Below are 14,045 nucleotides of genomic sequence, written 5' to 3'. Positions count from 1 at the left end.
ACAGCTTGAGGGAGCGCTCACCCCAGAATGGCGCGATGTTTACATCGCTGCGAAGCCCCCATACCACGTCCACATCGCCGTCCCGCACGCCCTCTCCCGCACCAACGACGACCTACGGACCCCCTTCCGTGTGTCGGGCGCTGCGCTCCGGGCGCTGCGAGCACGGGACTACGTCACACTCTTCTGGCACTCGGCCTTTCTTGACCTGGATGGCCCCGCACTAACTCGCTCATCCCATGCCAGCGCCTTTTGGACAGGGACTCCGCCAGCAGCTCTCGTGTTTCTCGCTCGCTACCCAATGTTCTTCTTCTCCATCCGCTTTGGTCGCTGCTCCTCCCCTTCCTCCTCCCTTTCCCAAGCCTCGTCGAGTAGCCCCGATAATACGGGAAAGTTGTGGGCGACCGTACTCTTCCACGACTATACTGCATCGCTCTCAGAGCTGCAACAGTCCACATTCCCGGACGCCCACATGTGTACAACACACCACATCGACGGCTCGATGCGCGGCGCCTTTCGCTTCGTCGGGAAGGAGTACAGGGGTCGGCGGGAGATGCTACACAGTCACGGTCGAGCTCACCTTCGCAAGGTTCCTACTGGATGCCACAGGCGGCACGTTGGAGCTGCAGAACATGCGGGTCCATCATGCAGTGATGAGGTGATGAAGGTAATGTGGTGATGAAGAGAAGCAGACGTGAGTGTGAAGCCCTATCAGTGCCAGCAATCGCCGTATGTATGCCGGACGCTCATCAGGAACGACAGGTGTGGGTTTCTCGTGCGTCGGTCACCGCTTCCAGCTTCCATTAGTCCGCTCCTATCGGCGAGCGTTCTCGTCTTGATGAAAATAGTGACACGACGAGATCTCCGCTCAAGCTCAGCAAAAATGCCGGATGCCGGATGAGGTTAGTCGAACATGGGTCTTCCGATATATAAACAGTATGTCAATCAGAGAGCCGACCCCCGGACGGATTGGCGGTCCTCTCGGTGAGTGCATTCCAAAATGGATATCCTATCATCAAGATAACTTTATTTCGCCAGTAGTGAAGCTTTAAAGCGAGTGCTGCGCAGAGATTGTTTTCCATGTCATCTGACACGAGAGCAACGAGATCATCCAAGAGTTCACCAGTCTGTACGTCGGTATATTCTCGTCTCCCGCCACAAGATCTCATGCTCCCTTCCCAGCTTGGCTTCAAACACTGTCTGATATCTATTCTTGGTAGGTGCCCCGGACTTGCTTGGTTGCACAAAGCCACTCACACGTGCTGTACGTTTCTGCCAGTTTTTATATCATACGAGTATGTGATTACAGCAGCGTCCGAGATCACTCTTTTCTGGACACGGAGGCCCACCGGAGCGTCTTTCCTGTTTCTGGTCAACAGATACCTCACACTCGCCTTCCTCGTAGTACAAGTGGTGCCGAGCTTTGCAACGTTGTCGAACAAGGTGAGCATTTGTCGGATGACTGTTTCTGATACTCACTGAACGATGTATGGCACACAGAGGTTGGTTTTGACCCGCGAATGAGCTTCTTTAGTTGACATTACATAGCTGCACTCAAGCAGGATTCGCAGTTGAAATTCTAGGCTCGCTTCTTAATCTCGTATGGGCAGGTAATGAGCGACGACTTCATATCGTCACGATTCGCTCACATCCACCATGCTCATGCAGTATTTTCTGGTTTTCGTGCCTCGCGATATACCGGAGCTACGTCTATCGGTTTCTGTGTTCCTTCCTTCCGCACTATCGTTCGGTATAACATGGTGAGCGGCGTGCTTGCTTCCGGTTCGTCTTCTCCTAAGCTTCATCCCAGTCCACTGTTTCTACTCTGAGCGGAGAGGTCATCCCCATCATTGGCAGTATCAGTACCAGTGACCAACCAGTAGAACTCGCTCGAAAGTGAGTAACTGTTTATCTATGCGACGCACGCATGTTGAGACAGTATATTCCTAGGCGTGAGTCGTGTATTGCACTGTGCTACATCTGATCCTCGATACCTACTCTCAAACATCTCTAGTTTTGATCGCCTCCCGCACATGCTCGATCACTTCGGACGTCATCCTCATTGCCTTAAGCTGGCACAGACTCCCGCGACGCCGAGTTATTTTGGGATCGAACACACTCTCTCACGTCCTTCTTCGCGACGGTGAGTGCCCTTGTCTACCACGGACATCTTCATTTTGACGAACGCTTGATTCATAGGGACAATATATTTCATGTGTGTAATGCAGTCTTCCTTCCTTACTGTGACGCTGAACGAACACAGCGTACTCCTGATCATCAACGCGTTGCACCTGTCGTTAACCTTGGTCTCCGTCAGTAACACCGCATGATGTCTCGACACAGTGGAAGGTGCTGATACAAAAATTCCCACAGTTCGTCGTCCCCCTTCTCGGTATCAGCCTCCTCACCGCCTTCACCCAACCGTGAGCGCACTTTCCCGGACGTCCGCTCCTTCATATCGCTCACGTCCACATAGAGTGACATCTGTCCTCGTCTCTCGCTTCCTCCTCAACCTACAGTCCGCCAACCAGAGCGCCAACTCCGGACTGCTCTCGAACCTCTCCGACGACGCCCATACCACCATCTTTTTCGAACGCGTCGTTCGGTCGCTGGACGGCTCGCTGATCTCCGAGCAGAGCGAAGACGTCCTCCGTAGTCTACGGCGGAGCTCCGCGACGCAGAACCACGAGTTCGACTTCAAATTCGAGCCGAGTTCGAGCAACGCCGAGTCCGCAATGCCAGTCTTGGCGCGCTCGCAGTCCACCCTACGTGCTCTAGGGACGATTGAGGAGGAGGAGGATGAGACCAATGCGTCGCGATAGAGGTCCACAGTCGCTGTCTCTCGAAACTCAGGTGAGTATTGTTCAGAGATTCGTCGCGGGTGAATCGCGTCTCACCATCGTTCTCCAGTTGGATTATAGAACATGTAGTAGTACGTCAACACAGGGTGCCGTTTCTACCACTCCTGTTCCGAGTTGCGCTTGCAAATATGATACTGCCTTCCGGCATTTGGAAGTCGCCACTCATTAGACCAATCTTCACGAGCCATCCCGAACAGAGCCCGCGATGCTCCTCGCTATAAGTTTGTGGGTATAACACGACCGATCAGGCAGATAAGAGGCCTTTTTGCAGTTCGCATCCTAACTTCATCTCATCTCCGCCGACGTGATCGTCGGCGCGCTCAATTGGTATCGCCTCCCCCGCCAAGAGTACCATGGGCGTCGGCGCGCTCTCGCACGCATTCGTGACGGTGCGACTTCTCTCATCTCCGCCTCTTAAGTACTACAAGACGTGATCATCTCCGTTCCGCTCCAGGCACGGTATACTTCCTTCACGCCGCTCGCCCCGTGCCGCCGGACCAGACACTCATGTAGCGCTCGCTGCACCTCGCGCTCAACTCGACCCTTCCCCACAGCCCCAACAAACCGCCGGAGCCGACCTGCCACATGCAGACCACGGGCTCTTTCCTCGACCTGAGTTTCGTAACCGCGTTCACCGAGCCGTAATATCCCTCGCGCTCACCTGACGCGACCTCCTCAGCGTGGCCTCTGTCAGGCTGATCTCGCGCTTCCTCCTTAACTTCCAGGCTGCAAACCACCTCTCCGTGGGGCTCCCACCGCCGGGAGCCCATGACTCTAGACGTCCAACGGGAGATGGTCAGCTCTGTGCTGTTCGACTATGGCCCAATCGCAACCTAAGGATCACTCTTCCGAGAGCACCTCAGCGACTATTCGGAACATTTCTCGGTGACAGAGCACCATGTATCTGTGGGGCACATCCACTGAATTCTTCTCCGAATTGTTACTTCAAACTCGTGTATGCGTATAATCTGAGCAAGAATGAGATTACAGAACCGTCGAATATACAGATGCTACATGTAACATTCCACGCACATAGAACAAGTGACACTTATGCTACAAACCATCGCACGGAAGATAGGAAGAACTGACTCTTCTACAACTCAACCTTTGTCTTCGACTCGTACTTCTGTTGCTTATCCCGCGCGCCATCCTTCGCGCCCTCCACACCGCCGCTGAGGATCTCCAGGATCATGCCCAGCTTGTCCTCCGCAATCTCCACGCCCGAGTCAAAGTAATCCATCACCGTGCGCCACAGCGAGCTCGCGCGCCACGACGCCTCCACCCAGCGCACGCGGACCTCCTGCAGGAGCCCAGGGCGCGACGTCGGCAGCGCGGCGTCTGAGATCCCGTTCTCGCGCAGGTAGGCGCGAAGGCGCGCGTCGGGCCAGGTGAGATACGCCGCCGAGCGCGCGTGCACCTGCGTGTACTTGTCGTTCATGAGCTTCACGAGCTCGTCGCGCTTCTTCTGCGCGTCAGAGCGGAGGTAGCCGTGCTCGATGAGCCAGGAGCGCATATCCGAATCGTTCCATGCGCCCCAGGCGACGTCGCGCGAGTTGACGTAGTTATCGCTGCGGGCGGGGTGTCAGCAAAGAATAATGGTACGTGGGGGAGTAGACACGCACGCGATGAGCTTCTCCATCTTTTCCCGCTTGGGCTGGGCGTCGCTCTTGATGACATCATGCTCGACCAACCACTGCTTCGCTTGCGAGTCGCTCCAGGTCTGCCACACCTTCTCGTTCACGTCGTAGTAGTACTTCTCCATCAGGCCCACGAGCTCTTCGCGGCGCTTGGTGGTCGAGTCCTTGATGATCTGATGGTTGAGGAGCCATTGGTGGATGTACGAGTCCGACCACGCCTGCCAGATGGGCTTCGTGACCGCGACGTACGTGTCCCGCATCTTCGCGAGGAGCTTCCCGCGCGGCGTCGCCGGAGGAGAGACCATGCCGTGCTCCTCGAGCCAGGTGCGAATCCGGTTGTCATCCCACCTGCCCGCACGTCAACCCCGGCTCGCCTCAAAGACAAGTAGCAGAACACTCACGTCGAGAAAGTGTAATCCTTCGCGTCATCCATGTCTGTGCGACATTGCCGTCGCCTGAGCGACGTACGACGACGCGCTCTTGCTCGCCTGGTGAAGCGAGTCTCCAAGATGGCGGTGCTCGCCTGGGCACTGATCGAGCTCGCGGACGCGCTCGCGGTGCTGCTGTACGAGCTCGCGGCAGCGTTGTACTGCCGCCACTTCTGCTTCGCGAGGAGCGCGAGCTGCTCGCGCGGGCCGGAGGGGTTGACGACGCCCTGTTCGAGGAGGAATTCGCGGAGGCGAGACTCGTCCCAGCTATCGAAAGTGTTGTCCTTGACGTTCTGGAACGTCACCTGGGCCTTCTCAAGCTGGTCGGCGGTCCAGACGTAGGCGGAGTCCCAGTTAGCCTTGACGGTCGCCTGGAGGTCGGCTTGGGAGGGGTGCCGAAGGGGTAGGGGATGTTGTGGGCGTCGAGCCACTCTTGCAACTGTTGCGTGGACCACGTGGTGTACTCTGTGGGGTGAACTTTGTGAGAAAGTGGTGGGAACATGCACGGCACAAAACGCACCTGCTGGCTGATGTTCCCGCTGAACCACGACGCCTGGACGGCGGTGCCCGCAGTGAGAACAGGAGGAGGAAAGATAATTTCATGGTGAGTGGCGAGAGAGCAGCAGGGGAGAGGGATGATGGCGGGCACCAGTGAGTGGAAAACTTATAATAAAAGCGAGAGTGGCTCTGCGACGCCCCAATGACGCACGGGACTGTGGCCTGACGTCAACGCTTGCAGGAGGGGCCACCCAAGACCGCCGACGACGGGCGAAGAACATTGATCGTCATATCCATCTTCCCGGGACGCCCGATGACGTCCTCCGCCTGCCATCTCCCAGCGCCCAAACATGACGATTCCATCCAGGCGACTTCAGTGTGTTCGGCTGCACATACACACTTTCTCCAATCCGAGTACAATAATCCAATTCATGAAACAACGCACAAACGGACATCAATCCTGCGCTTATCACTTTGCTGCCCGTCACCCTGTTGTACTCCTCAGCCAGTCGGTCGTACTCCTGCGCGTTCTGCTCCGCTTGCTTCTTCACAACATCTACATCCGTGCGGATCAGGGGTCAGCAAGAATGGTTAAACCACCAAACGATAAACACACCATAGCTTTTCGCCTTTTCTTCCGCCACCGTAAGCCGCGCCTTGAGATCCTTGATCTCCTTAGCCTGATCCACACCGTTCAATTCGAGCTCGAAGTCTAGCGCAGGATGAGCTTCGTGAGTACACGTGAAGTAACATGGTACATACCGACTGCTTCAACTTGGCATACTCTTCTTGGGTGTGAATGAGGTCGAGGACCATGGAGAACGTGCGGGTGAGGACAAGGGACAGGAACAGACAGAAACCGGTCAGGTACACGTTGCGCTGCGCACTGTGCACGAGTCAGCGATGAATCCAATGCGCACAAGCAAGTGGGGGACACGTACTAGAATTTGCGCGCCGCGATGTTCGTCTCCCCCGGACATCCTGGACACCCGAACCCGTCGACTTGGCCAAATCCGCCTCCGCGTCACCCTCCACATCCTCTGCACCGCATCCACGAATAATATCGCCACGAAACTGGACGTAATCTCATGAGAGGAAGTGAGGGGGAAGGGGCACACGACACGCGACGCACATGAACGAAATCTTGACCCCGTATGCAACCTTCGCGATCAAAGGAGACTCGGAGAGAAAGTTGAAGATCTTCTTGCGGACCACGTGCGGTAGAGGGAAAACGAGCACGCAGAACGCGCCCATCTCGGAGGCGAGGAGCATGAAAGTGAGAGTGTAGCTAGAGGTGGGTCAGCGGACAAGTCGTTGGGGCATGAAGGCCAGCGGAAGACTCACTAGACCGTCATGGTGGGCTGCGGCGGTGCCTTTGGAGGGAGGTGAGGTGCGGGCAAGAGAGTGTTGATGGGCAGGGGCCGTGGCGGGCGGTATTTGAACGTTTGAAGAGGCGAGTCGAGATGCGCTGCGGGACACGTTGGGCGTCCGGCGGCGCTACGTCATCTTGCCCCAGCCTCGAGGAAGCCCGGGCCGCCGCTTTGTCAGCCAGACCGGGTCTCTGCAGTGGTCCTCGGGCGGCGTCTGGCGGCGTACGCGTCCACAGGGTGACGACGCCGCGTCTGCCACTCACAAACTTTTCTTCCCTTCGCTCCTCCTCCACTCTCACCGCCCCCAGTCTACCTCCATGGCCCCCATCTCCGTCAAAATCAAGCATGCTGGAAAAATCCACGACGTGCAGCTAGACCCCGACCAGCCCCCGGTCCTCTTCAAGGATGCGGTTTATCAGCTTACCGGGGTCCCACCAGAACGGATGAAGGTCATGATTAAGGGTGGGACGCTCAAGGTGTGCCTGTCCTTTTCGCTTCGCCCGTTCATCCGCACTCAACAGACGACCACAGGATGACATCGACTGGCGGAAAGTGGCTCCCAAAGCGGTGGGTCGTGCGTAGGACGGTCTTGTGGCGAATCTCATCGCGTCTCGGAAACAGGGCCAGACTTTCATGGTCATCGGCGCGGCGGGGGAGCTCCCTAGGCCTCCGTCGACCCCCATCCAGTTTCTCGAAGGTGCGCCACCCGTTCCAATCTCTGTATGCGAGCTTCGGCAAGCTGATTGCTTCGCTTCGCGAAGACATGGACGAGAGCGAGGTCGCGCAAGCGGTGCGTATATGCGCCCCGCACAAGCGTATACATCATCTCACGCGCGCCCATGATGCAGCTCGCCCTTCCTGTCGGGCTCGTCAACCTCGGCAACACATGCTACATGAATGCCACACTGCAAGCGATGCGCGCCATCCCCGAACTGCAGACCGCACTCGACCGGTGCGTCCGCTCCACCCTTTCCTCTCGCGCTCCCTCACTCACCATTGCCTCCGTCCCCAGATCGTCGCCCGGCGGGATCTCGTCCTCGCTCAAGATGCTCTACAGCAGCATGGCGAAAACCACGGACAGTATCGCGCCCAACGCCTTTCTCGCCGCCCTCCGCCATGCGTTCCCGCAGTTCGCGGAGCAGAGCCAGTCGAGTGCCGCGAAGATGCTCGGCCGTGTTGCATATGCGCAGCAGGGTGCGCATGCCGTCTGTCCGCCCGTGAACCCCATATCGGCTGACGAAAATGGTTTTTTTTCAGACGCGGAAGAGTGCTGGACGCAAATGGCTACAGCGCTCAAGGACGTGCAGGGTCTCCCGGGACCGTCCTCTGGGTCTGCGAACGCGAAGTTCATCGAGCAGTACATGACCGGGGAGGTTAAGCGAATGTGCGTTGTCCCTTGTCTATCCATCAGTCCCCCTGCATGCTAACCTTGTGCGTTTAGTCTGAAGTGCGAGGAGACACCGGAAGAGCCCGAGTCCATTGCGTACGAGAAGGTGCTCAAGATCGCATGCAATATCTCGAATGCAGTCAACTACATGCAGCAGGGCATCATGGAGGCGCTCGACGGTAAGATCGAGAAGCAGTCCGCGACGCTTGGGCGCGAGGCCGTGTACAGTTCGACGCAGCGGTTAACACGCCTCCCGACGTACCTCACCGTGCACATGGTTCGCTTCGCGTGGAAGCGGGACATCCAGAAGAAAGCGAAGATCATGGTCGGTTCCCCTTCCCCGCACGACGGCGTTGCTCCCCATTGACGCGTTTTGCTTGCAGCGGAGAGTGAAGTTCCCGACGGAGTATGACGCCCTCGACATCGCGACGGACGAGCTCAAGGAAAAGCTCCTACCCGTGAGCCGGAGGCTGAAGGAGATCGAGAAGGAGCGCGGGGAGCGCCGCAAGGTCCGCAAGCGCACCAAGGCCGCTCAGCCCACGAAGGACAAAGAGGGCGACGTTCAGATGGCGGATGCGGACGCGCCTGCAGCCTCCTCTTCGGCAGAACCTGCGACTACTACGACCGCAGACGGTACAACGGCCGAGACGGACAAAGGCAAGGCGGTTGCGGGTGCGGAGCTCGAGGAGGAGAGCGTGTACCGCGAGAAGGAGGGCAAGGAGCTCGAAGCACTCATCTACCCGGACGTGAAGGCGGACGTCGGCGCGAGCATGACGGGGCAGTACGAGCTCGTTGGTGCGTCTCGTTACCCTGTCCTCCCTCGAAGTTTCTCTGGCAAGTTCTCCGGAGGCTGACGGCTCACGCCATCCACAGCGATCGTCACGCATAAAGGCGCCGAGGCGGACGCGGGGCACTACATTGGCTTCGTGAAGAAGAGCGCGCTGCACATTCCTGGCGCACCACCAGTGGATGAGGATGACGACGACTGGTACAAGTTTGACGACGAGAAGGTGTCGATCTTCCCTGCGGAAAAGCTCGAGACGCTTTCCGGTGGCGGGCAGGACGCGTCAGCGTACGTGCTGTTATACAAGAGCCGGCCGTTGATTTAGAGTGGAGTAGGGGAGGGACAGCGGGATGAGAGGGGCTGGGATAACGTCGAACGATTGTATGGGTGTACGAAATGGCATGGGGTGTAGGTGCGACTGTCATGTTTGATCTCATGCGTCGAAGGGCCCTGTTGGTGGTGAGTCGGTTTCGTCGATCCCGGCGTACGCAATTGCTCAGCATCGCGGAAGTCAGCCGAGATTCCATCATCCCGCGATGGGCCCACATCGAAGGTCGATCGTCGCTCTCGTATGTCAGCCTCACCTTGTTCAATAAGTAGCCTCTGCCGTTCTCGAGAGCATCGCTACGTTCCTTTCTGCTCTGCTCTTTCTTCATTCAAAACACTCCCCTCTGGCTAGGATTTTACGCTTTGATTTCTTCCTCTGCAGGTTCAGCTCTTCTACGTTCTAGGCCTAGCGCATCCGATGGTTTCTTCAACCCCACTCTCCCGTGTGCTCGCTCTCTGTACCGTTCTGGGGGCCGTCACAGCAGGAGCCGCTCCACGCTCCCCTCCGCACGCTGCCCTTGCGCGCCGTGGCAACACGATCCCTTCCGGACCCAAATTCGTTCTCTACAGCCAAACCCCCGTCACCCCCGTCCTGCCCGACCTCTCGCAGATTCAAGGCTTCAACGTCTTGTACGCCTCTTCCTCTCCTCCTGCTCTCTGCCCTTTTCCTTGTTGACCTTTCTCCCGTCACCAGCAACCTCGCCTTCCTCCTCTCCGATGGCCCACACGACCAAGCCGCCGCCTGGGCCGCCACCGACCCCGCAACGCGCGCGGCCCTCAAGGCGCAGTACAACGCCGCCGGCGTCGCGCTCGTCGTCTCCGCCTTCGGCGCGACGGAGCTCCCGACCTCCGCGGGCGCGGACCCCGCCGCGCTCGCCGCGCAGATGGCGCAGTTCGTGAAGCAGACGGACCTCGACGGCATCGACGTCGACTGGGAGGAGGTCGAGCTCGTCCGCGCGAAGCCGGGCGTCGGCGAGAAGTGGCTCGGGGACTTCACGCGCGCGCTGCGGGCCGCGCTGCCGCAGGGGCAGTTCATCTTGACGCACGCGCGTGAGTCTCTCCTCTATCTGCGAGCGAGGAAGGGGAAGGACGCGCTGACGCGGGATGCGGGACAGCCGTCGCGCCGTGGTTCGCGCCGGACTTCGTGCCTGGGGGCGGCTACCTCGTCGTCCACAAGGACGTCGGCGCGCTCATTGACTGGTACAACATCCAGTTCTACAACCGTGAGCCCTCTCTGCCTCCCCCCTCCCCTCGTGTCCACGCTGACTGACTCCGCCGTACGGCAGAATCTCCGACCCCGGGGTACGAAGACTGCGCGAGCCTCATCACCGCCGGCGGGGGCTCCGCCGTGCTCGAGATCGCCGCCTCGGGCGTCGACAAGAGCAAGATCGTCGTCGGCAAGCCCGGCGCGCCGCAGGACACGGTCAGCGGCGGCTACATGGACCCCGCCGCGCTCTCGGCGTGCCTCGCGCAGGCGCAGGCGCAGGGGTGGGACGCCGGGGTCATGGTCTTCCAGGTCGGTCAGCCTCCCTTTGCGCCCGCACAGGCCCGAAGGGATGGAACGGAGAGCTGACTGCGCGCGCGCATCGACAGTACCCCCACGCGGACACGCACTGGGTCTCCGCGGCGAAGGGCTCCGGCTTCAAGCAGCCCGGGACTGCACCACTCAACCAGTCGGGTTTACCGCCGACGTTGAACGCCAGCCCTGGGCCAGCGAGCAATTTGGCGCCGCCGCAGGAGACGGGGCGATTGGGGATCGTTGGTGCATTCATCTGGATGGCAGCGTCCGTGGCATGCAAGTTGGTGTCGTAGCGTGACCATTGTGATTCTTGATGAAGTTGGGCCAATGGAATAATTCATTTCCGATGTCGCTTTGTCCTCATAGGTTGAGATATGGGAGCAGAAGTGCAGATACAGCGATACGATTCTACCTCTTCATGGCATAAAAAGCTATAACCTCCTTCTTCTATGAACCCTGCCCGGATTGAACGGACGACCTTGAGGATTTCCCATCTGGAATCTCACGCGCTACCACTGTGCCAAGGGTTCTTATCAACAACTTCTTAAATTACATTTATATTGTTTTAGGTTGAGGGAAGAAGTCACCAGTGGTTCTAGCTTAGATCTCACTTCTACAGACCTGTACCTCCGCTTCTACGGCTGTCTGCAGCTTGACCCTCAAGGCCTCACCTCTGCGTCTCTCTTTGGCACCATGGCCGGGAAAACGCTGAGCAATGGCACGCTCAGCCTGCGTTTCATGCAGAATGCGCAACGGGCGAAACTTCAGTCTCAGGTGACGGCCGAACAGGCGAAGATCAAGGACGACGCGGAGTGGTCGGTCTCTCAAGAACTGAAGGACGCGTGGGGTATTGGACAGTCTTCTGGGTCTACGTGAGTCTCCATTCGATGCCTTGTGTCGTATAGGCTAGATTTTGCCCACAGAGATGATACCGTCCATGAAGACTCGTATGTGCCGTTCATGAGCCAAGCGGAGACGTCTTCTGGGCCCTCCTCGAGCGAACCGCCATCAAAGGCCGTTCTGAAGGGGCGGCGGACATTCACCCCTCGAGGGGAGGTGATTGCAGAAGAGGTGCGTGCCCCGTCCACCGGTGGACATTCCACATACAACCTGCGCTCGCACAGTCTAAAGACAAGCAAGACGGCGAAGACCTAGAAGAAAAGCCTGACGATCTGGAGTACGACGATCACCCACGCCCCAAGCGACGTGCGATGCCCACTTCGATCTCAAACTTCAAGGCCCCCATCTCCACGCGTCCTGATGGTGACAAGAAGGTCGCTCGAAAAACGGCACAGCAGCTCATTCGTGAAATCGCACCGATCGATGTCTCGACCCCTCCTGATACTTCAAGATCCGCTCGCCCGCCGGCACCGTCAGGTACCGCCTTCATGAAGCCTGAGGGTGTCGATGCGCCTGTTCCACTACCCAGCAAACTCGTCAAGCGTGAAAGAGTGGAGTCCGCTGGTAGCGCGGAAGGGAAGAAGAAGAGGAAGAAGAAGAAGGATGCAGTCTCATAAGTGTCTCTTCTTACTCTCGACATTCCTGTGGCGTCTCCCCTTGTGGATTAGTTTTGTAGTGAATTCTGATGTCTTAATGAAGTTGCCGTGACCCCATAGTACGTCTTCAAGCTGCTCTATTCACTCGAATCTTGACTCGTGCTACGTCCATGTTCAGCGGGAAGTCTCGCTTCGACCTGGTTTCGTTGCAAACTTGAAACAGTGCTTATTGGTACGGATACAAAGGACGCGCGCCAGCCGGTATCAAGCCATTTTGTGAGTACACACGACATTTCCAAGATTCAGATGGCTAAAGAGCGGTCGATAGTGCCCATAACTCGCTACATTACTAGGACACTTTGCGCTGGCTAGGCTCAACTTAAACAAGCTCGCAGCCAACGCAAAGCTCAAGATAAATCAACGTTGGAGCTTGACTGCTCAATCCAGATGGCTCATTGCATCCACCGGGGTTCACCGCCAATCCTTCCTTGACGATAAGACCAGCATGCCCTTGCGCATCCGGAGAAGGTGGACCATCGAACCGGCTGCGGCCCTCGAAGCGTTTCCGCTATACTTATACGTGCTTCTCGCAGCGTCTCGCCCACGATCAGTGCCGTCGCAGCATGGCAGCCACTCCTCTGCAAAGTGGACGAAAGCCGTTCTACGTGCGCAAATGCCGGTTTATCGCTTCAGACCTGCACGCCACAGGTGCGTGAAACACGGGCTTGGGTCCGCGGCGCCTGCGCTGAGGCTCATCCTGCATTCAGTCGCGAACGCTGCTGGACCCTCTGACGGCTCGCCACGCCATGCTCTCTTGGGAGAGCTGAAGCCATGCCGCATTTGCCACTCCCGAGGCCCCCGGGTGCCCATCCACGATGGTCGCATCGACAAATGGGTCGCCCTCGTATATCCGTCCTCGACGCTCGCACTGATGCCAAGACCCCAGTCTAGAAGCTCCCTTGCTTTCCTTGACATCTCCTCACCATGCGCACCGTCAAGCACATCAGGCTCAGCGTCGGTGATAACACACACCCTTCCCGCCGCGCACGGAGACATCACACAAGAGCCCCCTGGTCCCCTTTCAGAGCCAGTGCACCATACATCGGACGTCGCTCCTGCCGCCCGGCTCCTTATCGAACGATCCCTGTGGCGTTCAGCCCTTGCTTCGAGCCTTGCACGCGTATGCGACGCTGTGGGCATCTCCCACACCTCGCCCCCTTCCACAGTCCGCCCGACAGCCCAGTGGAGCGCCGCTGCGTGCAACCGCGCTCAGCTATTGCTGGCGCGCGCGCGAACACCTCCGCCTGTGCGGCTCATCGTCCTCCCTCGCCTTCTCTTCTCTTCTCCCTCCACCCTTCGGCCCCGGACGGCGGCGCGACTCCCCCCGTACTTCACCCGCCGCGCACGTGGAGCGCCTCTGCACCCACCGCCCCCCTTCGCGCTCCCCGAGCCCCGGCGCCGACTCGGAGAGTCGGACGTCTTCCATGCCTCGCGCTCCTGCACGCCCGGAAACCTTGCAATCGTGCCCGCACGCGTCACCGGTCGCCCTCGGTGCCGTGGGAGTGCCCTCCCGGCGGGCACCCACGCACGACGCTGCCCGCGCACGAGCGGGACGGCGGGCGCCCGCGGAAGCCCGCTCGCCGCGCGTGCAGTGGGCCGGGGGAGGCACTTGCCCCCCTCAACGCCCGGAGGTGAACTAGGCCCTGTCTAGGTCCAGGTCCCTACCGCCCGCTCGGACGTC

At 58.7% G+C, this 14,045-nt stretch overlaps 4 protein-coding genes and 1 non-coding gene across 5 annotated transcripts; 3 read left to right on the top strand and 2 right to left on the bottom strand.

Moving 5' to 3' along the window:
• Nucleotides 1-3,951: 3,951 nt before the first annotated feature.
• Nucleotides 3,952-5,526, bottom strand: BXZ73DRAFT_91875 (uncharacterized protein; the record flags this gene model as incomplete). Its single annotated transcript, XM_048026146.1, has 5 exons — nt 3,952-4,426; nt 4,481-4,843; nt 4,940-4,997; nt 5,027-5,305; nt 5,469-5,526. 5 exons carry the CDS (start codon nt 5,524-5,526, stop codon nt 3,952-3,954), a joined length of 1,233 nt encoding a protein of 410 aa, XP_047874572.1.
• A 1,582-nt stretch (nt 5,527-7,108) lies between these two features.
• On the top strand, nt 7,109-9,287 carry BXZ73DRAFT_52075 (cysteine proteinase; the record flags this gene model as incomplete). Its single annotated transcript, XM_048020747.1, has 10 exons — nt 7,109-7,267; nt 7,323-7,358; nt 7,413-7,488; nt 7,553-7,581; nt 7,640-7,743; nt 7,804-7,985; nt 8,049-8,175; nt 8,233-8,503; nt 8,562-8,973; nt 9,052-9,287. The coding sequence occupies 10 exons, from the start codon at nt 7,109-7,111 to the stop codon at nt 9,285-9,287; spliced, it is 1,632 nt and encodes a 543-aa protein (XP_047874571.1).
• Nucleotides 9,288-9,707: 420 nt separating this feature from the next.
• Nucleotides 9,708-11,101, top strand: BXZ73DRAFT_52004 (chitinase; the record flags this gene model as incomplete). The annotated part of the gene is made up of 5 exons (XM_048020731.1): nt 9,708-9,919; nt 9,984-10,339; nt 10,405-10,512; nt 10,576-10,805; nt 10,883-11,101. 5 exons carry the CDS (start codon nt 9,708-9,710, stop codon nt 11,099-11,101), a joined length of 1,125 nt encoding a protein of 374 aa, XP_047874570.1.
• A 157-nt stretch (nt 11,102-11,258) lies between these two features.
• BXZ73DRAFT_t163 lies at nt 11,259-11,338 on the bottom strand. The gene has a single exon. It is a non-coding gene; the product is annotated as a tRNA-Trp (tRNA).
• A 163-nt stretch (nt 11,339-11,501) lies between these two features.
• BXZ73DRAFT_91871 (uncharacterized protein) lies at nt 11,502-12,325 on the top strand (the record flags this gene model as incomplete). The annotated part of the gene is made up of 3 exons (XM_048026145.1): nt 11,502-11,680; nt 11,732-11,879; nt 11,933-12,325. 3 exons carry the CDS (start codon nt 11,502-11,504, stop codon nt 12,323-12,325), a joined length of 720 nt encoding a protein of 239 aa, XP_047874569.1.
• Nucleotides 12,326-14,045: the final 1,720 nt, after the last annotated feature.

This window comes from Epithele typhae (assembly GCF_022376455.1).
Source record: "Epithele typhae strain CBS 203.58 chromosome Unknown BXZ73scaffold_53, whole genome shotgun sequence".
NCBI classification, from domain to species: Eukaryota; Fungi; Basidiomycota; class Agaricomycetes; order Polyporales; family Epitheliaceae; genus Epithele; species Epithele typhae.
The sequence above is the reverse complement of the archived record's forward strand: the minus strand, read 5'-3'. Positions and strand labels throughout refer to the sequence as shown.